The sequence below is a fragment of the Gouania willdenowi genome, chromosome 21 (genome assembly GCF_900634775.1).
Source record: "Gouania willdenowi chromosome 21, fGouWil2.1, whole genome shotgun sequence".
NCBI lineage: Eukaryota > Metazoa > Chordata > Actinopteri > Blenniiformes > Gobiesocidae > Gouania > Gouania willdenowi.
Genome location: NC_041064.1, coordinates 7136697 through 7163848, shown reverse-complemented (window position 1 = coordinate 7163848; position 27152 = coordinate 7136697). Strand labels below are relative to the sequence as shown.

Here is a 27152-nt window from a genome sequence, read left to right as displayed (position 1 = left end):
GACGATTACGGAAGTCCGCCGGCAGATTGCTAACACCAAACAGAGGATGTTTCTGTGATAAATATCGACAGAGTGGGGTTATAAAATCGATATCATTGGAAGTGTTTTCAGTCAGGAGTCCAGTTATTTCCCGGTGTTTGATAGACGGACAGGAAGCAGCTGAAGAGGCGAAGATGGAGGTAAGTGCTAATGTTTAGCTTTAGCATGCCTGGTGCTGCTTTAAAAAAACGTTATAAACACAGTAAATGTAGAGTCTGACGCACTCACTTTTTGTAGCAAACATTTGACATCATCAATTAATGTAACAGTGACAGCCAGCGGCATTCTTCCTTTACTTGATTGTTATTTATTTATTATTTTTTTTTTTTACCATAACCATAGCTGAGTGAATTGGTCTGTTTAACTTGTGGGGTCACCAACATTGGGTCCGCGGGCACCAGGTCGCCCGCATTGACCACATGATTTGCCCTCAGTTCAGTTCTAACAAGTGTGATGAGCTCCGTCTAAAATCTAATCTATATTCATTCTCATTAAATAATGAACAATATATAATATTGTAGTGTGGATGAGCCCAGACATGGCAACATAGAACAAACATTAACACTGATTCACCGGCATCACAATATTAATAGATATATAATATAATTTAAGAGTTTACGATGAGTAAAAAGGTGTTAGTTTGTGTTTGAGTATCTTTAAAGTAGTTTGCAATTTCATGACTGAAACACGTTTTTTTTTTTTTTTGTATCTTTTGTATTAAATGTAAAGTCCTTTTGTAAACAGTAAATGTCAAAGAAACATTGACATGTCACTAGACTTGGCTTCTTCCACTGTTCCATCCATACTCATACCATGTATGATTATGTGAACAAGCTGCTGTCGGTCCTTGTTTTTATATTTTTTTGTCATGCAACAGGTCTTGGCCTCATGCCCATTTTGATGATGTCAAATCATGGTGTAAAATGATGTCTCTTTTTCAGACTGACTTAAATCAGCCCAATTGTATCCACAATTTTTATAATTCCAAAACAAAATTAAAAGGTGTTGCATAAATAATAGCAAAAATACTCAAAATTATTCAAAATACACACCAAATTGAAGAAAAATACAAGAAAGGATGATAAAAATACACAAAATACTAAAAAAGTACAAAATGACAACAAAAATAAACAAAATAACAGCAGAAATATGCTAACTGACCAAAATGGCAAATACACACAAAATTGCAGAAAAATACAAAATAATACACAGTAAATGGTGATAAAATACACATATATATTAAGAAAAGTACAAAATGAAAAAAAAAAAAAACACAAAATGACAACAAAAATACACAACATAAGAAAGAAAAATTGCAACAAACAGATACAAAAGAAATGGGACCACACAAACCCTTTGTTCTTTCCTGATTTCATGCTCAGATTAGCCATAATTCTAAATTTTTGCAGCTCCTGCTGTGATAAAAGTTGCCCATCACTGCTTTACATTATAGGGGTCATAATTCTGTCAGTATCCGTTGTGATTTAACATGAACAAATGCAACAACTGATGAATGTTTAATTCAACAACAAAAAGACGTGTGTTGTGATTTTTAACATTTCTCTTTGTCACTTTATAAAGGATCCGGCTGGTGCGGCTGGAGCTGAGTCTGAGGTTCAGTCACCTTCGGGAGGGGCTCCCAAATCCAAGGTATTGTGCTTTATCAAGACTCACACATTATCATTTTACTTAATATTACAGCTGATAATCAGTCTTTGAAAATACAATTTATTTATTCTGCTCTATTTGTAGCTGGACAACCTGTCCAAAGATGACCTCATCAAGTTTGCCAAAAAGCAGATGGCAGCTATGCAAAAGATGAAGAGCAGATGTTCAGGTAGGTGTTTTTGCCGACTTTTTTTCGTTTGCCTGTGTGAAATTGTTGAACAGTTGTGTAGATATACGTGTGCTTGCTTTTCAGAGTTGGAAAAGGAAGTGGAATCCCTCCAACAGCAATCTAAAAACACAATTAGCAGCTCAGATGATTCTACTTTGATACAGGTTTGTGTCATAAACTCTATTTGTGTAAGTGTGCAACTGCAAATACTGTAGCCAGATATGAGAAAATACAACGGCATACTTCAGTGTAAAGAAGATTTGTTCTTTGAATGTGAAATCAGTGACGATAAAAGCCAAGCAGTACAGTTGGAGTGGTTTCACAGCACAAAGACTTTGCCTGACCACATTTTTAGACCTAAACAAAAGAGTTGCCAGTCCTTTTATTTGAAGTAATTGTTTAAATCCTGTTGGTTTTGTTTCTAATAGGAGCTGACTGAGAGGATGGATGCCTTACTGCTAGAGAAGGCAGAAACTCAGCAGACTCTGTCATTTATTCGTAAAGATTTAGAGAGGACCAAGCAGCAAGCCAAGGTAAAACTGTGCAGAGATTCATTCACTTGTCACTCTGCTAAGGCGTCATCTCCCAACACTTTTACATTTTAGTGTATGTCTCTTGTCTTTTATATGTATCTTAAAGATATCCTCCACTGTTTTTACAAATGTACTTATTAGAAGATTTGTGCCTAACAAGATGCATTATTTGCACCATCTTCATTTATTAACTTTTAAAAACGGGATTACATTACCGTTTTAGAGTCTGTGTTCCTCCATCTGTAAACATTTCATTGTTTCCTATTGGAGTGAAGTCTGCTTTTTAGATAATTCAGCTGCTTTTTCAGTCAAAATGGCTACTTGTGCTGCTTTTGGTTGCACTAAATAATCAGGAAAAGTGAAAGACGTTGATCTAACCCTCTTTTGTTTACAGAAAGAGGATAAAAACAGTTGTGACCCCCCCAAAAAATTGGTGACTGCAGGGGGCGACAGTTCCAACTCTGTGGTTTGGTGGTAAACAATGAAGCAGAGAAAAAGAGCTCTCCAAAGAGACCTTTACTCTGCCTTAAACCGTGCAAGGCTGATGCTCTGAAACCTGAAGTTAGCAAGTAATCACAGACTGTTAGAGACACACAAACCCTGAGAATAAAAGTCCTTTTGGGTGGGAGTCCTTCTACAGTTCATGATTCATGATGTCAGCGCACTGTTTTTATATTTTTTTGGTTCATCTTACATCAGCATCTTTAACTTTACCTGATTATTTAGAGCAACTAAAAGCAGCACAAATTGGCATTTTGACCGAAAATGCTAGTAAATGATCTAAAAAGCAGGCTGAAAACAATGCAATGTTTACAGGCAGTGGGGCTGTGTGACGTCATCAATCACATGATTTTAAGATGGCCGAACACAGGCTCTAATAAATAATGTGTTTTGTTAGGCATAGATCTTCTAATGAGTAAATGTCAAAGGTTTTAGGCCACATTTGTCAAAACAGTGAAGGATCCCTTTAATGAGAATGGCATTTTACCATTTTATATCCAGGATGATCAAGCGACGTTTCAGTGTGAGTGTGATCGCATCTTAGAGGAACACCAAACCAAGATTGAAGCTTTAGAGATCAGTATTGAGCAATCAAAGACCAAACATCAAGAAGAAGTAGCACATTTCCAAAAATTACTGCAGGAGCATGAGGAAATTGAACGAGAGAGAGACAGTGAGAGAGAAAAAGAGCGCCAAGCTTATCATACCAGTGCAAAGGAAAGTGCCGAAGAGGTCCAACGTTTGTTCGAAGCTCAGATCGAAACCCTTCGAGCTGAACTACAAGAATTCCAAGAACGTAGTTCCCACGAGATCGCTGAGCTACAGGAGAATCATCAGAGGGAGTTGACGAAGGCCCAGCAGGAGGTGGAGAACGTGAAGGAGGAGTTGGCTCAGAAGACTCGGCAGCACGAGGAGGACATTAGAGCTCTGGAGGACGACTACGAGGTGGAAAGGGAGCGTCTCATGGTGCTTCACGAGGAACTGACTGAGCAGCTCGCTCTGAAAGGTACAAAGGTTTTGTGTTTTAAAGCAAGCATTCTTCTCTGTAACTTTTCCATGTTCTAAAGACCAGGGGTTCTCAACCTTGGGGTTACAACCACATTTGGGGTTGTGAGACACTGGGAGGGGGTCACCAGATGCCTTCAAGAAACTAAGAATATTTTTTGAACAATTTGAGCCCACTTTTGCTGATTTTTACACTTTTTCTGCAACTACACCAAAGTTGCCACACTTAACTTATTTTCATCACTCTTTCTTACATTTTGCTACACTACTCCCATTTCTGCCACTTCTCCATCATTTTCGCACCATTTTTCCACTTTCAAGACATTTTCAGCACTTATGATCTCTTTCCAGCACTTTTCCCACCTATTGTCATATGTTGACCTATTATTGTCACTTTTAACCTATTTTTCACCATGACTCATGCTTATTTTTTGCCAATTTAACCACATTTACGATTTGTCATGCTCATTATTTGCCAGTTTAAACTAACTGTTCCTACTACTGTAATTGTTCCAATATTGACACTTTGAACTCTTTCCCCCCACTTTTTCTGTCTGTTTTTGGCCACTCTAATTTGTAACTTTTAACCAATTTTTCAAAATCATATTTCACCACCTTTTTCACAATTTTTGGTCACTTTTAACCCATTTTATTTCTGATTAAAACAAGGATTTACATCTTTAAGATGATTATATACTGGGTTGCAAATAATAATGAACTTCCTGGATAACAGAGGATATTATTTAGATAAATAAATAAATGTGGTTATCACAGAATCATAGAACAATGGACCATCGTTTTGCTGACTTTATGGATGGACCCCAAAAAGCTGTACCCTTTATTCCCCCTTATAGATGGTCCTGTTTCTACATGACTGTTCTTCAATGTTCTGACTGTCAGGGTTGGAACCTTTATTTTGGGGTTTGTGGGCTGAAAAGGTTGAGAACCACTGCTTTAGACACATGGCTATCTGAAAGCAACATTTTGTTTTATTTATTTATTTGTTTGTTTGTACTCAGATAGCTACCTGCAGGATGTGAAGGAAGAAGACGAAGATCCCGCTCCTGGTTCAGGGATCGCTAAAATGCTGGAGCTCTCTGCCAGCAGTCCGTGTGAGTTCAGCCCTGGTCCTGGAGAGGATCCAGAGTCTGGAAGACTGCGAGCGACACTGGAAGATCTTCAAGCACAGAACACCATGTTGAAGGATGAGCTAACCCTGCTAGGTAATGTCAACGGAGGGCTTGAAGCAGAGCTGGAGAAGATGAAGGAGGAGTTCCAGTTGGAAAAAGAAGAGCTGGAGTTTAAAATCGATGAGCTTCAAATGTCCAGAGACAGCTTTTGCTCTGTGGAATCTGAACAACCAGGACAAGACCAAGACTCTGTGGCTGTAGAAGAGCTGAAAGATCAGTGTGAAACCTTAAGCAGAGAGCGAGACTCCGCCCTGGCTGAATGCCAACACATCAAGGACGTACTTCAGTCAATAGAAATAGACCTGGGACAAAGGACGAAAGACTTTGTGGTACAGTACGAAGCTATGAAAGAACAGGGAGTTAAAACAGTTCAGGAGCTAAACAACCAAATACAACAACTCAGCCACGAGAGACGTGAGCTGCTGGAGGAGCTGAATAAAAGTAGTGAGGAGAAAAACAATCTGATGGAGACCGTGCAGGACCTGAGGGTGAAGCTAGAGGAAGAACCAAAGAGAATAATAGATGAGTTAAAGCAGAAAGTTGAGGTCTTGACAGGTCAAAACAATGAAAATTTGTCCCAGCTACAGGTGAAGGACAATGCGATGAAAGATCTGAAGGAGACGGTCAGAACTCTGACTGAAGAGCGCGACGAGATGAAAGATCTGCTTAAAGTTAGAGATGAAGAGAGTCATATACTGGCCAAGAGAACAGAGGAAATTGAGAAATTTCTAAAGGAGATGGAACAAGATGCTCTCGCTGTCAGAGGCGAGAAAGACCAAGAACTGGAAAAAATCCAAACTGAAGTGCAATATGTGAAGAATGAAAAGGAAAGAGTCGAAGAAACCCTTCAAAGGCAGCTGAGGGGGAATGAGGAGACGATTAGAGCACTGGAGCAGACAATTCAAGAGCTCTCTGCAGAGAAAGATCATCTCCATCAGAAATGGGAGGAAGCTTTCTCAGGACTTTCCGAAACCAAAGATGAGGAGGGCGAGAGTTTGGCCTCCAAGCTGGAAGATGTAGAAGCTCGTTTAAATCAGGAGATATCAGAGAAACAACAGCTGGAATCAAAGCTGAGTTCACAGATGAATGAAGTAGAGCAGGCCTGCGCAACCATTCAAGCATTGGAGAGGAATCAGTCAGAGGGGCTGAAAAAGTTTACAGAAGAGATAGAAGAGCTGCGAACGCGCATCGATGAGCTGGAAAAAGAGAGAAATCTTCTAAAGTGTCGCCTTGAAGAGGTTCAAAGTGAGAGATGGTCAGACAATGCTCAAGAGGAGCCTACAGCTCACATCAAAGACTTGGAAGAGGAGAGAAACATGTTGAGAACCAACCTGGAGGAGGTGGTTAAAGACACAGAGGGGCTGCAGAGAGACCTGCTGGATATGAAGGCAGCTAACGAGAAGATCAGCGACGAGAACCAGAAACTACAAGCTCAGATCACTCTGATGGCCAAAGAAGATGAAGAGACTCAGGAGGAGAGGCAGAAAAAGATGGACGACATGGAGAAAGAGAAGAGAGAGTTTGGGGATCAGCTGAGTGAAAGGGATGCCCTTATTTTACAGCTGAGAAATGACATTGCTGCTTTACAGGTGAGTGCATCTAATGTGTGAGTAGAAAGCAGGTCATACTTGTTGTGATGTTATTTTAAAGGAAAGTAAGGAAAAAAGTATCAGTAACCACAATGGGTCATTTCAACAAATGGCCCACGCACTTTGGTCTCAAAAATTTTTTTTACCAGTTGTTTTTTAATTATTCAGTCCACCCAAACCATAGAAGTTGACTTGATAATTAAGTTACTTTTTCCCTTTACATCATCTGACATGAACAACTCGAAGCCCCTGGTCTAACTTTGTTTTAGTACAAGTGAAGTTAAACGCACCAATTTTTAGAAAAATACTCAAAACAGCAGGAATAAACAAAATAACCCCAGTGACATACAAAATTACAGAAAAATACACAAAACAACAGCAAAAATATACAAAATTACTCCAAAATACATACCAAATTACAGAAAAATACAAGAATGGGTGATTGAGATACAAAAAATACAAAATGATTTCAAAAACACAAAAATTAAACAAAACAACAGAAATACACAAAATTACCCCAAATTGCAAATTGAAAATTGCAAAATTATATTAAAATACATAAAATAACAGAAAAATAAACGTCACTCCAATTACACACCAAATTATGGAAAAAAATACAAGAAAGGGTGATAAAAAATACACAGATATACAAAATAACTTCAAAAACAGTCAGTAGCCACATTGGGTCATTCCATGTCATTTCAACAATTGTCCCACACACTTTAATTCAGAATTTTTTACCAATTGTTCCGTGATTATTCAATAGGCACACTGTACATTTTTAATTTGATTGGATGAATAATTTTTCAGATATGGCCAATTTAGTGAGGGAGGTATGTGACAATTTCTGTGTTTTTATTTTACTTACAGTGTGCTGATTGAATTATTAAGGAACAATTGGTAAAAAAGAGAGACCGAAGTGCATTAGATGTCCTAAAAATTAGTTGAAATGACTCCAATGAGATCTATTATATGTTTGTGACAGTTTTCCTCAACGGTCTCATTTGTCCCCCAGGCTCTCAAAGAAAATTCTGCCGATCAAGCAACCACGATTGAAAATGATGCTAACGATGAGATTGCAAAGAAAATAGGTAAGGGCAGCACTCTTCCTGTTTATCTGTGAATAATCACTTTATCCACTTTTTGTAATGTTAAAGAAACCCAACTATGGGATGATGTTTAGCTTGTGTTACTGTGTCTCTGAGCAGCCGCTTTGGAGAAGGAACACAAAGACAAGGACGAGAAGATGAACAAGATCAAAGCTGTTGCCGTCAAAGCAAAGAAGGAGCTGGACATCAGCAAAAAAGAAGTAGATTATCCCTTAGTCATCCCTTTAACAACAGAATATCTACATTTACCGATGATTTCTAATGCATAGAATGAACAGAAATTAGCAAATGAAAGACGGCGTCGAAATCTGTTCTATAAAATGTCTTTGAAAATATCACTTTAAATTCCTACTTTTTTCGCCTTGTTTTTCTAGGTTATAAACCTAAAGGTGGAAATTGAAGCCCTGAAAGCAGACAGGGAGAAAGTGAACATCTCTATGAAGGATATCATCCATGGTGCCGAAGGCTACAAGGTACAAGTCAAATATCTACTGCACCAACGTTTAACAACTTTCACCTGCTTGTAAAACACGAGATCTGGGTAAACTGGGATAGGTCCAGACAATGATGACCCTAAACAGATTTAGTTGGTAATGAAGAAGATTTTATTCTGTAGCTAGCTGAACACTAAAGAAACGTTCCTTATCTTATTATTAAAAAACTAAATGTCGGTGGGGGGCCTTGGGGTTGGGGGCGGTGGCGGAGTGGGCCGGCTCCTCGGCTTCTAGGTGCTTTCTCGGGTGTGTATGTGGGGGGCGGTGGCTGCCTCTCGGCTTGGTGTCTTAGGGGCGTCTGGGGGGCTGCTCGGCCAAAGGGGGGGGGGTTGCCTGGGTTCCCTGGCCCCCGCTCTTTCTGCTATTCTGGCTGCATCCTCGAGTCCGGGGCAGCGCTTGGGTTTACAGTGGCAGTAACTTGCACATACATTGGTCTACGATGCACAAGCATGCCTTGGACTGTGGGATAATACTTGTAGTGGACTTAACTTTAGACACGTTGATCCCAAATACCTGTTTCAGGTATTACCACTCACTCCTTCCCTCTGCCCACAGCTACCACCATTATAGTTAAGCCTCACGCCTACAACTTCACATCTCACTCTCACTTTACAGTAATCAACTCCTCCCCATCCTCCCATTTTTCTACCTTGAATCGCTCCTCCCTGCTCTCTTCCCAGTCCACCTCCCCCCCACCCCCTCACCTCGGTGTAACACTGCCCTCTCTTTTTATATTCCCCCTTTAATAAAGTGTTTCTTACCCTTCCTTTGGGAGGGCTGGTGAGGGTCACATTTATGCAATAAAATAATGCAATTTATTTAATTGCAATAACAAAAAAAAAATGCATTGCTGTCTGAAAAAGATTGCACAGCATGTGCAAAAAAAAAAAAAAGTGTCTAGATTGGTTTGAATCCACATTAATCTTGTTGAAAGGTGAGATCTTGAACCCCACAGTACCATCATAAAACCCAACAGATTTGGTTGATCCATTTCGAATATTGTACACACTGTGTTGGTAAGTGTCACCACCACCACCACCAGGCTTTATTTAATAGAGACTGTTAAGGATATTACTCCCACTGGTCTTTCATAAACAGCCCCCAGAGTGCACTGTGCTTCCTGCGTTAAAGAGGAAAACCGCTCTGTTGTGTCTAATGAGCATTTTGTTCCACACTGACGTAAATGCAGCTGCTTTCTCAGATGCAAAAGTGTTTACCTTCGCTGAGCCATTCAAGCAACTCTCAGTGATGAATACTGAGGAATCTGTGTGTGTGTGTGTGTGTGCATGTGTGTAGAACCTGCAAATAGACTACGACCAGCAGACGGAGCAACTGGATAAAGAGCGAGAGAGGGTAGAAGCGGCGGAGAGACAGATTGCTGAGCTGACCAAACGACTCAGCAGTGCTACCTCACAGGTGCCACCAACTTATCCAAGCACTGCCACATCGTACAAACCTGCATCTGTTCATTATTTATCACACACATGATTTATTTATTTATTTTAGATTAATTTCAGAGGGAGTAATTAATTCAACATCACTTTACCTTTCAATGTCTGACAGGCTAGGCCAGGTATGGGCAACTCTATCACATCAGAAGCCACAAACATGTGATTGTATCTGATCCAAGGGCCACATGATCAATATTCATGTCAGCATTAGAATAATGACCAATCAGTGCATTAATACACGGGAAAAAAAGTTCTCTTTTTTTTTCCTTTGTTTGTGGTTTTGATGTTTTGTTTGTTTTTGTTGTTGTTTTCTGTCATTTTGTGTAATTTTGTTCACAGTTTGTCTCTTTTTGGAGCTATTCTGTAATATGTTGTTGTTTTTTGAATTTTTGGAGTCATGTGTGTTTTTGTTATTTTTTGTGTTTCTGGTATAATTTTTCTGTATTTTGTTGTTTTCTTTATTTTCCTGTCATTTCGTTAACAGTTTGTGTGTCTTTGGAGCTATTCTGTCACGTGTTGTTTTGTATGTTTTTGGAGTCATTATGTGTTTTTTTTTTATTTTTTGTGTTCTTAGTGTAATTGTGTGTATTTTTCTGTCATTTTCTGCATTTTTGTTGTTTATTTGTGCATTTTTTAGTCACTTTCTGTATTTTTGTGGTTGTTTTTTGTATTTTCCTGTCATTTTGTGTCATTTTGTTCACAGTTTGTGTGTCTTTGGAGCTATTCTGTAAGGTGTTCTTGTTTTTTGTATTTTTGTTTAAGTGGTTTTTGTGTTTGTCTTGTCATTTTATGAGCCATTTTGTGTATTTTGTACTTTGTGTATTACATTGGGCTTAATATTCCTTCCAACAATTTTTGGGGATTTGCTTTGGCGAGCCGCAAAAAATTAGACTGAGGGCCACATGTGGCCCCCAGGCCGCCAGTTGCCCATGTCTGGCCTAGGCTATCAGGTGTGACTACGTGAGCTGGAGAGAAGCTGATTTACAACACACTGCTATCCTCTGAGCTCATAGCTGTCTAACTCAGGTACGGTAAATGGACCAGGGTAAAGCTTCCATCTGCTGCATAAAAGAGTACAAAACCCTTTTCTGAGGCAAATGTTTAGAGTTTTTTTTGTGTGCGCGCCCTCATCACTCTCAGGAGGCACAACGCAGACCGAAGCTACTCAGGGATTTCAGAGTAAGAGTCTGGACATCTCTGTTTACCCATCATTTTTCCCAGGGTTTTAGCTGACAGGTGATTGGAGGGAGCAGCTGCAGCTCAGCGCTCGTCTCTGAGGGGACCCAGAAAGCAGCCGCTGTCAGATCTGCACCAATGATTCTCAGTGCATTTACATGTGTGATGGAGCCTTTTTCAAAGTGGAAACCACCCACAGTTTTCTTTGCATAACATCCTTTTAAAAGCGATTTCAAGCAATAATTTGCAAGGCAGAGCAGTGAAAATATATGTCCATCGCTAATAACAGAGTCATCGACATATCCATGAGAACATTTTTCTTTCTCATAGACAACAATTCTCCTATTCAGATAGATGCTAAACTACAGTGTTGGCTCTTTTACAGATTGAGTCCCTCAGCAGTGAGAAGGAGGACTTATTGGCTGGTATGGAGTCATTGAGGAACACAGTACGGCAGATTGAAACCAAGAACCAGGAGCTGCAGAGACAGTTGGCCAATCTGGACAAAGACCTGATGGTTGAGAGAGCAATGAAAGAACAAAAGCTTAAGGTAGATCTAAGGAGTTTGAATTCACTCAGGTCTTATCTTGATGTTTACCTGACCTGTGGTTAAATGGTATGACGGCGTATTAGACCCACATTAAAATAATCAAAAAAAAATACAAATCTGGGCACTGTTAAAAACATAATATTTAGAGAATAAAGTTGTAATTTTGTGAGAATAAAGTCATAATATTTAGAGATCGAAGTTGTAATATTTCAAGAATAAAGTTATAATTTTAAGAGAATAAAGTTATATCTTCGTAACATAATTTTATGAGAATTAAGTTGTATCCTGATAACATTGTAATTTTATGAGATTAAAGTCATAATATTTCAAGATTAAAGTGGTAATTTTACGAAAATTAAGTCGTATTCTAATAACGTGGTTAAAGTTGTAACATTGTTGTAAATTTGGTCGCAATGTCTAGGAAATTCAAAGTGAAGATCCTGTTGAGACTGATATCTGTCACTTATTGCTTAGATATGGTCACAAAAGTGTTGAAATTACTTGTTTTTTTGCATAAAATCTGTTGCCCTCTTGAGATCAAACTGCTCCTTATTTGGCCCCTCACCTAAAATGAATTTGACACCCCTGCATTAAATCATCAGACGAGTAAAAAGGACGAGCATTTATTTCCTTTTTTTAAAATGTGTTATATTTTCAGCTTGTAAGATTTGTGTGTGTTTAGTTTTTTTTCTCTCCTCCACAGGATTTGTCATCTGTCACAAAGGAAGTAGAAGAGCTCACAGCTCAGCTCCGCAAACAGCAGCAACAATCTCAACAGACCGCCCAGGAGCTGGAGCTGCTCCGCAAGGCACGTACACACACACACACACACACACACACGTCTCATAGGACCTATGCAGTCAAGCGTCTGGACCAGTGACGGCCAGCCTGCAGCCACTGTCTCACCTTCTGTCCCACAGGATACAAATTGCTGTTATTTCTCCATTAGTGGAAACCTTCACAGAGCAGGGCTGTACCTAAAAGCTGACAGGACGTCAGGTGTCATATGACCACATCGACAAACACGAATGTTTTCAGTATTATAGACATTTTGTTCATAAAAAAGCAGATAATAAAAGCATCTGAAAGACTATGAAAGGGAACATTTGTGCTTTTGAATAGAATCTTATTTTACATTTTTGATCATTTCTGCCATTTTTCAGTAAGAACCTTCTAGATCAGTGAGGTTTCATTATTTGACGTCTCTGCTTCCAGGAAGCGCAGCAGAGCTCTCTCATGGACATGGAGATGGCCGACTATGAGCGCCTGGTGAAAGAGCTCAACACTAAACTTGCTGAGAAAGATCAGTGCGCAGATGAGCTGAAGACACAGATAAACACACTCACCCAGTCTGAGGAAACACTCAAACGGGAAATTGGTATGAATGTTGTATTCTGGTTTTGACTCACTTTGTGACAACCCAGATGTTAATGCAGAACAGTAGCAACACTGGATTGTCTCTTAGGAGATGCAGCAATTTCAATAATTTCAACATAATCCAGAGCAGCGGTTCTCAACCTTGGGGTCAGGACCCCATTTGGGGTCGGAAACAATGGAAGGGTTGTCATCGGATGCCTTCAAGAAACTAAGAATACAATTTTAGCCCATTTTTGCATATTTTTACCTTTTTCTGCCAATACACCAACATGCCATATTTTAACCTATTTTCAACACTTTTTCCTTATTACGCACTTATTACTCCCATTTCTGCCACTTTTACCTTCTAATTTCAATGCCTTTTCTGCTTTTTGTCCTCTTCAAAGACTTTTTTGGCACTTATAAACCCTTTCCACCACTTTTCTCACAGAATTTCATATGTTGACCCATTATTGTCACTTTTAACCTCTTTTCACCGTATGTCATGCTTATTTTTGCCAATTTAACCACATTCATGTTCTGTAATTCTCATTAGTTGCCAGTTTAAACTAATTGTTCGTATATTGACACATTTTATCACTTTTCTGCCTGTTTTTGGCTACTCTAATTTGCAACCTTTAAGCCAATTTCTGTGGTTTTTAAAGTCCCATTTCACCACCTTTTTTGTAATTTTTTACCCATTTTATTTCTAATTTAAAAAAATAAATAAAAATGATTTACATCTTTAAGATGACTATCTTTACTATGGTGCAAATATGGTAATAATAAACTTCCTGGATAACAGTGGATATTATTCAGATAAATAAATGTGGTTATCACAGATTTATCAAACAATGGACCATCATTTTGCTGCCTTTATGGATGGACCCTAAAAAGCTCTCCCCTTATAGATGGCCCTGTTTCCACATGACTGTTCGTCAATGTTCATTTTTTGTGTTCAACCACCTTCAGGTACAATGTAGGTCCCCAGTCTCTGGCACCTTTATTTTGGGGGTCGTGGGTTGAGAACAACTGATCTCTAGAACCTTGTACCGTCTTTGAGTCAGAATTCACTAATAGCCATCCTCTAATTTTCATGCCTCAATTTTTCATGTCCATGTATCAGCATTTGTGTTTCCACGCTCCAGGACTTTGCTTCTTTAGTTATGCAGCTCTTCTTTGTGTGTTCCTTTAGAGTCTTTAAAGTCCCAGCTTGACCAAGGAGATGAGAAGACCTCCAAGATCAAGCAGCTACTGGTGAAGACCAAGAAGGACTTGTCTGATGCGAAGAAACAGGTCTGTGTCTTTTATTGTTTGTATATCCCAGATTTTTGGATGGAGCTGCTAACTATTTGTGTGTGCACATACTGTGTGTATTTAAATGAAAAAAATGTGTGTGCTCGTATGCAGGAAAGCTCCCTGATGATGACACAAGCCTCTCTTAGAGGAGAACTGGAGTCAAACCAGCAGCAGCTGGAAAGCTCCAAGGTACTATTACATATATACATCAGACTATTCCTTATCACATGTCTCTATCTTTTCATAGTTGATGTGATGAACTTTGCATTTGTGCCGTTTAGATCGAAGTGTGTGAGCTGACCGGTGAGTGCCATCGTCTAAAGGAGCAGCTCAGATCTGTGCTGGAACAGCAGCAGAGAACCAGCAACTCGCTACAGCAACGTATCCACAACCTGCAGCAGGAGAGAGACTCTGCAAAGGTGCACGCGTTCAAAGATTCTTTTATCATATTCTAAAACCTATCTCTCTCATTACACTTATTACCTTAAAAGTGATGCTAAAACGAGATATTTTAACTTGGATGAAATAAATAAAAGGCAGCACCAAATCATGCAATATACAAGGTAGAAAAGACATCTAGAAGTGTTGCTCCTTTGCAAATGTTAGAAATGGAAATTGTGTAGTTGATTGTCATATCAACGACAATGGATTATACCAAAATAATAAAGCATACAGGTTACATTTTCATTAGGGGCACATTTGCAATGTTGAAAATCATGGAATTTAAATGTTGCCATAACTCACTTAATTTTCTATGTTACTACATGGTGTAGAAAGATGGGGTAATGTTAGTGAATGTGGTTAAATAGGCAAAAATAAGCGTGAAAAGAGGTTAAAAGTGACAATAATGGGTCAACATATGCTACATTAGGTAGGAAAAATGGTGGAAAGGGTTTATATGTGCCAAAAATGTCTTGAAAGTGGGAAAATGTGCAGAAAAGGCATTGAAATTCGATGGAGAAGTCGCAGAATGGGATTATTATAGCAAAAATGCTAAAAAAGAACCAAAACATGACAAGAAAAAGTGATGGAAATGGGTAATATATGGCAAATTTGGTGTAGTTGCAGAAAAATAGTAAAAATAAGCAAAAAAATTGGCTCAAATTGTAAAAACAAATATTCTTAGTTTCTTGAAGGTATCTGGCGACCCCCTCCCAGTGTCTCGCGACTCCAAATGGGGTCCTGACCCCAAGGTTGAGAACCCCTGATCTAGAGGATTGTACTGTCTATAAGTCATGAAGGTCATTCCACTTCTTTACGTTTTGTGGTAACGGAATGGAAAACATGAAAGTTGGTCACAGCCATCACACACTGAGGTACAATTCAATGGTTCCTGTTCTAATACCTAATGTCCGTCACAGCCTTTTAAAAAAATTGACATCAAAAAGTTGTTGTCTGGTTTCCATGGATAAGGTTGATGGTAACGGAATGGAAAAAGAAAAAGAAAAGTGCTGAAGATTGTCTATCAAACCTGCAAAAAAACTAGCGGACCTAGAAAGCTAGGATTTTTCTGCTTTATTAAGGAATACACACTTGATATTTCAGAGGGAATTTTTTTTAATGAAAACAATATGTTAAAAAGTATCGGGCCCGGAAATATTTTTTTCCCAAATGTGTCACTAAGGAAAATTTCATACATGTATTTTTTAATGACCTCATTAATACAATAGAAACATGTGAATACAATGCTGATTGAAAAAAAAAAATGTTTGCTGCTGCACTTTATTCTTAAACAGACGTCTTTTTTTATACTCCTGATTTGCAGCTTGATTTATACTCATTCTGACGCATCTCTTTATAAGAATTGAGTCTCGTACCGCACTCCTATTTACTGTGTATCTGTGTCAAATGTGTGTGCTGATTTCAGGCTGAGCTTTTGGCAACCACAGGCGAGTTTGAGAGTTACAAAGTACGTGTACACAACGTGCTCAAGCAGCAGAAGAGCAAAAACGGGTCGCAAAGTGACGGAGACTCTGGTAAAATGGAGAGGTAAGAGACATTCTGTTTATAAAGGGAGTCAAAGACACAGATGTAGGAGGGTAAACATGTGGACACAGGGCCATCAAAAGGAGGAGTAAAGGGGAGAGCTTTTTGGAGCCCATCCATAAAGTCAGCAAAATTAGCATTTGTTTAAACTGGCAAATAATGGGCATGACAAATTGTGAATGTGGTTAAATTGGCATAAATAAGCATGATATATGGTGAAAAGAGGTTAAAGGTGACAATAATGGGTCAACATATGCAACTTTGCAACATTAATTGGGAAAAGTGGTGGAAACAGTTTATAAGTGCCAAAAATGTCTTGAAAGTGGGGAAAAATGTGCAGAAAAGGCATTGAAATGTGATGGAGAAGTGGCAGGAATGGGAATAATGTAGCAAAAATATGGCAAGAAAAAGTGATGAAAATATGTTAAAATATGGCAAGTTTGGTGTTTGGAAAAAGAGTTAAAAAAAAAAAGCAAAAATGGGCTCAAATTGTTCAAAAAATATTTTTAGTTTCTTGAAGGCATCTGGCTACCCCCTCCCAATGTCTCGTGACCCCAAATGGGGTCCTGACCCCAAGGTGGAGAACCCGTGTATTACAGAACAAGGTAAATGTATTGAACATGTGTGTGTTGCAGAGAGCAGTTGTTGTCCCAGGTTGAGCAGCTGAGGTCCAGGCTGGCAGAGAGCCAGCAGAGCCTCCAGAGCTCCACAACAGAGCTGCAGCAGCTCCAGACTGAACACGACACTCTGCTGGAACGACACAACAGGATCCTCCAAGAAACCATCAGCAAGGAGGCCGAGCTACGAGAAAGGTGGGGCCGCTTTTATTTTTTTTAAACTCTTTCTTTTTTTCTTGTTTTGCTTGCTGTGTCCTCTCCACGCTCCCTGGGAAGTCACAATCACAGCACACAAGGACACACGCTGAGAACAGCTGATTGGATGAAGGAAACTGAAATTCAATCACTGAATCCATCATTAGAAAGATGGAACAACACTTTTTGGGACTTTTTAAAAATGTATACACTGCATTTAGTTTTACTTGATTATCTGTGACATGTATCTAACGCTAGCATTTGCATTAACCGAGCATTAACATTAACATAGCATTTGCATTAGATAGCATTAGCTAGTGCTAGCAGTAGCATTAACCTGACATTAACATAGCATTAGCTAGCTTTATCATTAGCCTAGCAATAGCATTAACCTATTAGTAGCATTAACCTAGCATTAGAATTAACCTAGCATTTCCATTCACCAAGCAATATCATTATCCTAGCATGAGCACTAACCTAGCAATAACATTAACCTAGCATTAGCTAGCTTTAGCATTAACTTGGTGTTAGCATTAGCCTAGCAATAACATTAACCTAGCATTGGCACTTCTTTCACGCGTCTTCCTAAATATCTGATGGATGAGCATTAGCATTAACATTTGCTAGCATGAGCATTTGCTAGCCCTAGCAGTGGCATTAACATAGCATTAGCCTAGCAATAGCATTAACCTATTAACAGCATTAGCCTAGCCTTAGCATTAACCAAGCAATAGTATTAATCTAGCATTAGAATTAACCTAGCATTTCCATTTACCTAGCAATATCATTATCCTAGTATGAGCATTAACCGAGCATTAACATTAACCTAGTAATAATATTAACCTAGCATTAGCAATGACCTAGCATTAGCTAAGCATTAACCTAGCAATAGCTGAACATTATTCCTCCTGTCCCTCCCCAGGCTTTTGACTCTTCAGTCAGAAAACATAAGCCTGAGGTCGGACGTGTCCAGGATTCAGACCGACATGTCGTCCCAGGTGGAGACTCAGCGTCAGACCTACAAAGAGCAGTTGAGGAAGCTCCAGGATGACCATAGATCCACAGTAGAGACCCTGCAGGGCCAGCTGAGACATGTGGAGGAACAGCTCTTCAGCCTCCAGAACCAGAACAGTAAGAGTGAACCACAGAGATTTGTTTCTGATGTCTCGGTGTCAACAAGAGAATTATTAACAATACAAAGCAACAGAAGCGTTTAAAAGATTCCATAGAGAACACATGGGCAACGAGCTGCCCATGTGTTCCAAAAGTAAATAGACAAATTTACTCCAAAAGTATACAAAATGACAGATGGATACACAAAAGAACAACAAAAATACACAAGGTGACAATAATAAGAAAAACTCAGAAAAATATACAAAATGACAGCAAAACTACACAGAACAACAAAGAAAATTCACAAAATGACTCATAATACACAAAACAACAACAAAATACATAGAATGAAGAAACGACAACGAAAACACACCAAACATCACAAATAGAAACATTATTCCAAAAACAGACAAAACTACTACAAAAAGAAATATAACGCAAAACTATGACAAAAATACACAGAATGACAGAGAAATAACAAAACAAACCCTTTGGTTTTTTCCTGTGTTAACCTTATTGGGTCCAGGCAAGGGTATAACTGGCAGTTTTTGACTACTTTGTATTTAACCCTTATATCGCATCATAAAAACTGTTTAGTTTGTTTGCTTTTTTCAGCACGTCAGCTGTAATAATTTACTTTAATTTAAATGTTGACATACTGCATAAACACAATGGACTTAAAATCACACAAGAACACCAGATTCGAGCAGAAAGAAAAGGTTACATATTTTACAAACATGTAAATGAACCGATTTGATGAATGAGAATACAAATATAAAGTGTAATTATCAAAAACATATGTGCAAGTTTATCAAAAACAAAGTGAAATGCAACAATCTACATGAAAAAGCAGGATACGCTTCAGGCACTTTCACAAATCATGTAAAAAAAAAAGCAGTTTACGGACTGAGATTGGTCAATATTCTGGGCTATTCCTCAACAGTCAAACAGCAGCAAACACACAACATGGAGACAAGGGAGTGTGTGTTTCAGCTCCTTCAGCACAGCCATGTTTTAGCTGTGTTATTCAGCTGTGATTCCTCCTCCTGTGTGCTAAACTGCTCACTGTAGCATCTGGAGAGACTCATCATTAGCAGCTGCAGCTAGCGTACAGATGCCAGGATTAGCTCAGTGCACAGGGCCAATCTCAGCCTTTACTCCAGGTGATATTTCAGCCATGTTTAGATTTATTGACAGCTAAAAGGCAGCAGAGTTTGGCATCCGTGTGTTTTACTGGCCCTGTGGGGGCAGGTGCTCATAAAGCTGCTGGCCTCTGGATGAGTTTTACTGGCTCCATATTTCATTCTTTATAAATCAGCTGTATGAAAACGGTTAAATATACCAATGTTTATTGTCAAACTTGGTCTCATTTGCATTTTAATCCAAACCTTTTAGCAGTACCTATGAGCTATGAATATATTGAGTAATGTAAACGTTAAAACCTGCTTTGCTTCCCAGCTTTTATCCATGGTTAGTGTAATGTCATATGTACTTAATGAATAACTTCATCTGTGTTTTATTCCTATCACATAAAGCAGGGGTGTCAAACTCATTTTAGTTCAGGGGCCAAATAAGGACCAGTTTGATCTTAAGTGAGCCACATACTGTATTTTTTGTGGGAATGATTTGCACTTCCTCGTATAGATGATATATAAATGTTAAAGTGTGTGAGTATATCAGTCCCTGCAGGATCTTCACGTAAATTTCCCAGGAAAATTTGCCATTTTTTGGACAAATTGACAGTTCTTTTTAACATTTTAATATTAAAAAATGACTGCAGTCATGCGATATAACAACTGGAGAACTGAACTCTGGAAATATTGTGTATTTTAATTGTTTTTTTGTTTTTGGAGAGGTTGAGATATCTACAACTGAATCAGTTGGTAATTTACTAAATGTTTCATCGTTTTTACTTTCTCGACTGGGCGGAATTTGATGTTCTAAAACAGTGGTTCTCAAACTTTTTTAGCTCTTGTACTTCTTTCTCTTACTTTGAAATCCTAGTACCCCCTTTGTCTGTATTACTACAATATTTTGCTCAGAATACTATGAAACAACAACAATAGAGCATAATAATGGAATGGAAGAGTTATAAAACACACTTTATAGAATCTTATTTTGTAAATAAATTGAATAAAACAGTATTTAGGCTTCCTGAATATAATTATTACTGTAGTTTTTACCATTTCCGGTCATCACCCTTCTGACTTGTGTTCTTTGTATTTTAAGTATTTAAAATAATTTCAACCATTTTGTGTATTTTTCGTGTCATTTTGTGTATTTTTTGTTGTCTTTTTTTCCCAATATCTTTTCCTCTTATTTTGTGTGTTTTTGTTGTTGTTTTTGCGTTTTGTAGGTATTATTTAAATTCTGTTTCTGTGTGATTTTTTTTTTTTTTTTTTTTTTTTTTTTTGGTGTCGTTTGGTTGTTTCTGTGTTATTTTTGTGTATTTTGTAGTGATCTTGTGTATTTTTCTCTCATTTAGTGTGTCTGTGTTGGGTTTTTTTGTGTTGCTGGTAATAGTAAGTATTTTTCTCTCTTAGTGCGTGTGTTTTTGGTGTCATTTTGTGTTATTTGTTGTTGGTTGTCTGTTCCTTTTATTTCGTATTTTGTGTGTTTTTGTTGTTGTTTTGTGAGTTGTTGTTAATATTTAGCATTATCATTTTTAACAAAAAATTAAAATTGCAAACCCTCTCCCTCTCAAGTACCACCTTTTGTGCCATCGCGTACCCCTTGGGATACACAAACCCCCATTTGAGAAACACTGCTCTAAAGGGCCGGATTTGGCCGTTGGGCTTTGAGTTTGACACGTGACATAAAAGAACAGGTTAAGGAGTCTCAATATTACATTTAATAGAAGCTACAAGTGTTCGAGAGCAGCTGTGAGGAGACCAGGTTTACCTTCCAAATGGGACTTTGTTGTTGGAACTCCACAGACCTGAGGTGATATAATGATGGTGATTGGTTTGGAATTGAGCCTCCTGGTTCAGCCTCAGGTCCATGAATCACTATTTGCTCCATAGTCCACCCACTCTCTCTCCTGTGTCCCGTCCTTTCCTCTCCTTCTCACACACTCCACTGGTTCTCACTGTGTGCCAGCTACAGCTGTGGAAGGGTGTTTGGTGCCCCCTCATGTTGTACTGAAGTAGGACACTGACTCACAGTTACAGTGAGTAGCTCGCAGTGGTTCTCAACCTTTTCAGCCTGCGACCCCCCAAAAAAAGGTTCCAGAGACCGAGGACCCCCACTGTACCTGAAGGTGGTTGAACACAGACATGAACATTGAAGAACAGTCATGTGGAGACAGGACCATCTATAAGGGGGAATAAAGGGGAGAGATTTTTGGGGTCCATTCATAAAGTCAGCAAAATGATGGTCCATTGTTCTATGAATCTGTGATAACCACATTTATTTATTCATCTGAACAATATCCTCTGTTATCCGGGAAGTTTATTATTATTTGGGCCATAGTATATACTCATCTTAAATATGTAAATCCTTGTTTTAATCAGAAGTAAAATGGGTTAAAAGTTACCAAAAATGGTGGAAAAGGTGGTGAAATGGGGTTTTAAAAACCACATAAATTGGTTTAGTTGCAAATTGTGGGTAATGGAATTTAAAAATGTAGAGAAAATTAGATTAAATTAGCTAAATATAAGCAATAAAAATTGTGAATGTGGTTAAATTGGCCAAAAGGGTTGTGGAAAGGGTTTACAAGGGCTGAAAATGCCTTGAAAGTGGAAAAAAAAATAGCAGAAAAGGGATTGAAATTTGATGGAGAAGTGGCAGGAAGTTTATTATTTGTGTCATGTAAATCCATCCTTCTTTTAATCAAAAATAAAATGGGTTAAAACTAAAGTGACCAAAAATGTTGGGAAAAAGGGATCAAAGTGTCAGTATTGTCTTAAAAGTGGCCGAAAAACGTAGGAACAGTTAGTTTAAACTGACAAGTAATGGGTTTGACAAATAGTGAATGTGGTTAAATTGGCAAATGTTAGCATGAAATATGGTGAAAATAGGTTAAGTGACAATAATGGGCAACATGTGACATTAGGTGGGGAAAAGTGGTGGAAAAGGGTTTATAAGTGCCGAAAGTGTTAAAAATGTGCATAAAAGGCATTGAAATGCAAAAATGCATTCAAAGGAGCAAAATATGGCAGAAAATGGTTTGGTGTAGTTACGGAAAAAGGATAAAAATAAGCAAGAATTGGCTCAAATGGAATATACTTAGTTTCTTAAAGGCATCTGGCGACCCCCTCCCAGTGTCTTGCAACCCAAAGATTGAGAAACCCTGCCCTAGAGGGATTGGTTTGTTAACTAAAGATGTTTCCTTGACACAAACTTTGTGCTCCAGTGTCGGTCCAGTCGACCCGTAAGATCCCCGCTACGGACAATCAGCGCCGGAACACAGAGCACAGTCAAACAGGACTGGGACTCCTGGCCCTGGGGGACCTCCAGTCCATGGCCCGGGAGGAGGGGGAAGGCATGGAGACCACGGAGACCGAAGGCTCCCCCTCTCCTCTTTCACCTCTACCCTCTCTGGAGCATCTGCTCATGTCTCCAGACCCAAAACAAGGTGGGTTTGAAAGTTACGTGTTTGAAATTTGAAGTGAATGGTTGTTGTTTTTGGAAAGTAGGATCATTTCCTACTGATGTAAAACTCTGTTTGCCTCCCTAGAGCCATTTGTGTGGACGGTGGAACCAACCAAAGAAGAGTTAAATGAAAAGCTCAGCACAGCAACTCGCAGCATGGAGCACATGAACAGCCTTCTGCATGAGACAGAGGCCACCAACGCTGTGCTCATGGAGCAGATCACTGTACGTACACACACACACACACACACCAAAACATAACGTTGTGCTAATTTTTGTTTTGTTTTTTAATCGTAGATTCATTTCAAATCAAATAATCAAATCATGACTAAACAAAATCTATAGTTTACTTAGCTTTATAAGTTGTTTTTTTTTGTTCTCCTTGTGCAGATTTTTTTCCTTCTAGAAACTCACCATCACATAAACTATAAACATGTATGATATTGTCATCAAATGGGCTGCACACTCAGTCCCAGTGTGTTTTGTGTTTCATAGTAGCGATCATTTGTTTTATCATAAACAAAAGCACCTTTGAACTAGAATATTTGCATTTCCAGAAGAAAATGCATGAGAGGATTCAGAAGATCCTTCCATCCATGTTCCAACCCACTTGCTACTTTTCAGGGTTACAGAAATCTGCTGGTGCTTGTTTCCAGCTGTCATTGGGTGCTAAGCAGGGGTACACCCTGGACAAGGCACCAGTCAATTGCAGGGAAATATACACGCAAACAGACAACCACTCTCACTCATTCAGTCCTACTGGACAATCTAGGGATTCCATAGATATAGACTACAACATGTTAGAAAAGCACTGAAAGTTGAAATAAGCTCAAAAAGTTGCAGGAAGGTGAAAAAGCTAAAGAAAATAAAAGGGTAAAAATATTGAAACATGTTGAAGGATCTGAAACAGTCAATAAATAAAGTTGAAAAAAGTTTCCTTCAGGAACTGAAATTCAGATAGCAGATTTTTAAAATCCTGTTTAGGAAGGTTCACTGCTACCAATGATATAAAAAAGTAAAAAAAAAAAAAAAAAAAATCCAACACCAAACCATGAAATTTCCCATATTGTATTTTACTATTGCATTGTAATCATCAAAGAAACAACGTAGGAGCTTTGTGCAAACATCTGGATCAGTTGTTTAGTAATGGTTTTATTAGAAGTGTCTGTAAGCACCCACAGTGATGTCAAACAGCCTGGCGTTGGTCACCGTCCCCTCTTTGTCCAAGAGGAAGTAGAACTTGTGTCCCTTGATTCTGAGAGGGATGAATGAGGGGGACTCCTGTCTGTGGGCGTGACACGCCACCTGGGACAGAGGTACAGTGATCCTCCGGCCCTGGCCCGGTCCTAGTAGGGACTGTGTGCACACGGTCACCATCCGCCCACCCTGGTGTAGAACCACCTTACTGACGGAGCGTCTGCAGAACAGAGTTCCCAGCCCGACTATGGCCGCCCCTATGGCCGCACAGCCCACCGTGAAGCCGTACCTCCAGCTGTTGGAGCCCAGGTTCATCTCAAAGCTCCACCACATCCCAACCAGACCCGTAGTAGTGGTCTTAGTTTTGCCTTTTCCTGACGAGCTGCTGGTGTCTCTGAGCCCGGTGTAGGCGAACTGTGCCAAGTAGGTCCAGAAGAGCAGCTGACCTCCACAGAACACCGATATGAGCCGGAAGAAGCGCGTCCTGTCGTGTTCGAACAGGGTGACATCTCTGGAGGGCTGAGCCGAGCTGCAGAACCGGGAAACACCGACACGACCGCACCTGCTACCCGCAGGAGGCTGAGCCCAGAGCCGAGCTGTTTTATGACCGAAGTGTCGGGAGTAACACCGCAGAGCCCCGCTCAGAACACGTTCCAGACCCATTTTAATACACTTTGAACCGGCCTCTGCCTGTTTGATTACCAAACTCTCATATTATCCGTGAGTGTACTCCCGACTTTACAGTCACACAGGGCGCCGCCATTTGCTCTACAACGTCACGAATGTTGCCAGATAAGGTCGACAACTTTCCGCCTGCTGAGTTATTAGCGTATGACAGTGTTCTCAAACTTTTTGGGGTTATTTCCTACTTTAAACGAACTTTATTTATTTTATTCACAAATACGTACAAGAATAAACAAATATGGCATTTTAAAATTTACAACTAAATAAAAAGATATATATATATAATTTTAAAAAAGCTATCAAGTTCAGTGAGGACATTTTTTAGAGCATCATATATTCATTTTAAATGAACTTTCAAACACCACCTGTGCCCATTGCCCCCAAAATACCCTGGCATGTGTTATTTGACAAAAAATGGAGATAGTAAAATTGTATTGTAATTTTGAGAAAGAAATGGAACAAATTGTAACTTTAATAGGTAGATACATTTATTTTACATGTTATAGATCAGAAACAGAACTTAAATAAAAGGTTCATTTGTAAATATTCAGCTTGGTTGTTTGTCTTTTCCACACATTAGCTGCTGAAGAGTGAACTTCGTCGTCTGGAGCGTAACCAGGAGAGAGAGAAGAGCGTTGCCAATCTGGAGTATCTGAAGAACGTCCTCCTGCAGTTCATCTTCCTGCAGTCTGGCAGTGAGCGTCAGGCTCTGCTGCCGGTCATTCACACCATGCTGCAGCTCAGCCCGGAGGAGAAGAGCAAGCTAGCTGCTATCGCACAAGGTAAAAGTCAACGCCACTGAGACTACGCCGGTACTTCACATTGCTCATTTCTACCTGTTAGAGTGAAAATAGACTTAATGCCTTGATTTATCCTCAATATTTGTTGCAGGGGCTTGCAAATTTCCCACGCCCATTTCTATGCATATATTTTTGGAAGAACTTTGAATTTTTTTTTTAATTCCTGCAATTTCGAGCAAGCAATACCACATAACCCCTAAAAATCACCACAAAAAAATTAAATTGAAGATCCTGCAGGGAATTAAGAAGGTAATTTATCTAACCTGCCTGCTCAAAACAGCATTAGCTTTACATTAGCATCAGCTAAGTATTAACCTGTATTAGCTTGGCATTAAAGATGAGTAATATTCTAGCATAAGCTTAGAGTTAACCTAGCATTATCTTAGCGTTAACATTTACTTAGCATTGGCATATGCTAAGCTTTAGCCTAGCATTAGCTTGGCATTAGCCTAACATTAACATTGGCCTAGCATTAGCATAAGCTAAGCTTTAGCCTAGCATTAGCTTGGCATTAGCCTAACATTAACATTGGCCTAGCATTATCCTAGTTAAAAAATAGCATTAGCTTAGCATTAACCTAGCATTAACTTTGCATTAGCCTAGAATTATCGTAGCATTAGCTAACCTTAGCCTGGCATTAGCATTGACTTCGCATTAGCCTCACTTTATCCTAGCATAAAATTAGCATTAGCTAAGATTTTAGATTTAGATTAGCAATAACTAGGGATTAGCATTAATTTAGTCTGTGAAATAATGAATAGTTTGAAGGATCTGAAACAATCTAAATAAAGCAGACTATAGTTGAAAAGGGTTGAAAAAAATGTTAAAATGGTTGAATTACACTCACACACACACATTATCTTCACTAACACACGTCTATTACAAAGCTCTTCTTCTACGGTTTGGCTCCAACCTGTAACACTAACACCGTCCCCTGTGCAGGAGAGGAGAGTCCAGGGACCCGTGGATCAGGCTGGTCCTCGTACCTCCATAGCTGGTCTGGGATCAGATGAAGTCCACCACAGCCACACTGAAGAGATTTTTTTAATGTGAACTTCTGGATGTTTCAGAGGTAAAAACAGGGGCATTTTTTCTTTATCACTGGGATGTAAGTGATCACCAGACCAAGGACTGTGTAAGATGAAGCGTGGGAATCCTCACAAGACTTTAACATCTTTACCAATGAATGTTGAACGTGACTAGTTTCTGTCTTCCTGGGCTCACTGTTAAATACTGTGTAGTTATATTAATAACAGATGTCTGAAATAATTACAGGGTAACAGTACTGGACATTCTCGAGGTTTGCAACATGACACATTTCCACCACGTTAACAGTTTTTTATTTATATTTTCCTTCTCATACTTTCCTAAAAGGTAAATATGAGCAGAGCAATTGTTATTTTTACTACTTCTGAAGCTGCAATTGGTTTTTGGTTGGGTTTTTTTTTAGGTTAAAAATAATGTGTTTCCTTTTTGGTGTGAGATCTGGAAGAACAGGAAGTGAAGGGTGCTTGTTTTGCTTTATCCTTATTATTCCATATTTGTTTTGTTGGTTTTGTTTTGCTGTTTGATCACTAAACAGTCTGAAGGATGAGGCCTAATCTTCTTTTTCCTTTCTTTTTTTTCTATCTCTATGGTTTCCTCTATGGTTGTTGTGATAGCATGTATTTTTTTAGGGACCACACAAACTATGAAAGTTATTAATTTGTTTGTTTTTTTCAACTATCGGCGGCTTATTTGTTAATTGCTGCAGCACAAGTGAATGTATTTGTAATGTTTTTTTATATTTATGAGGGTTTCAGTCAGTGGACATTATTTAGGAGAGATTATAACATCCA

The 27152-nt window shown here is 38.9% G+C and overlaps 2 protein-coding genes across 2 annotated transcripts; one reads left to right on the top strand and one right to left on the bottom strand.

The window, feature by feature from the left end:
• Nucleotides 1-27152, top strand: gcc2 (GRIP and coiled-coil domain containing 2). Its single transcript, XM_028435996.1, has 24 exons — nucleotides 1-179; nucleotides 1621-1689; nucleotides 1792-1876; nucleotides 1961-2040; nucleotides 2305-2409; nucleotides 3412-3916; nucleotides 4935-6694; nucleotides 7710-7785; nucleotides 7903-8003; nucleotides 8178-8276; nucleotides 9594-9713; nucleotides 11310-11474; nucleotides 12178-12282; nucleotides 12690-12852; nucleotides 14026-14126; nucleotides 14241-14318; nucleotides 14411-14548; nucleotides 15997-16118; nucleotides 16751-16927; nucleotides 17850-18058; nucleotides 22395-22616; nucleotides 22719-22858; nucleotides 25095-25296; nucleotides 26257-27152. Exons 1-24 carry the CDS (start codon nucleotides 174-176, stop codon nucleotides 26325-26327), a joined length of 4899 nt encoding a protein of 1632 aa, XP_028291797.1. The 5' UTR covers nucleotides 1-173; the 3' UTR covers nucleotides 26328-27152.
• Nucleotides 23686-24609, bottom strand: tmem223 (transmembrane protein 223). The gene has a single exon (XM_028435997.1). It carries the CDS (start codon nucleotides 24491-24493, stop codon nucleotides 23789-23791), a length of 705 nt encoding a protein of 234 aa, XP_028291798.1. The 5' UTR covers nucleotides 24494-24609; the 3' UTR covers nucleotides 23686-23788.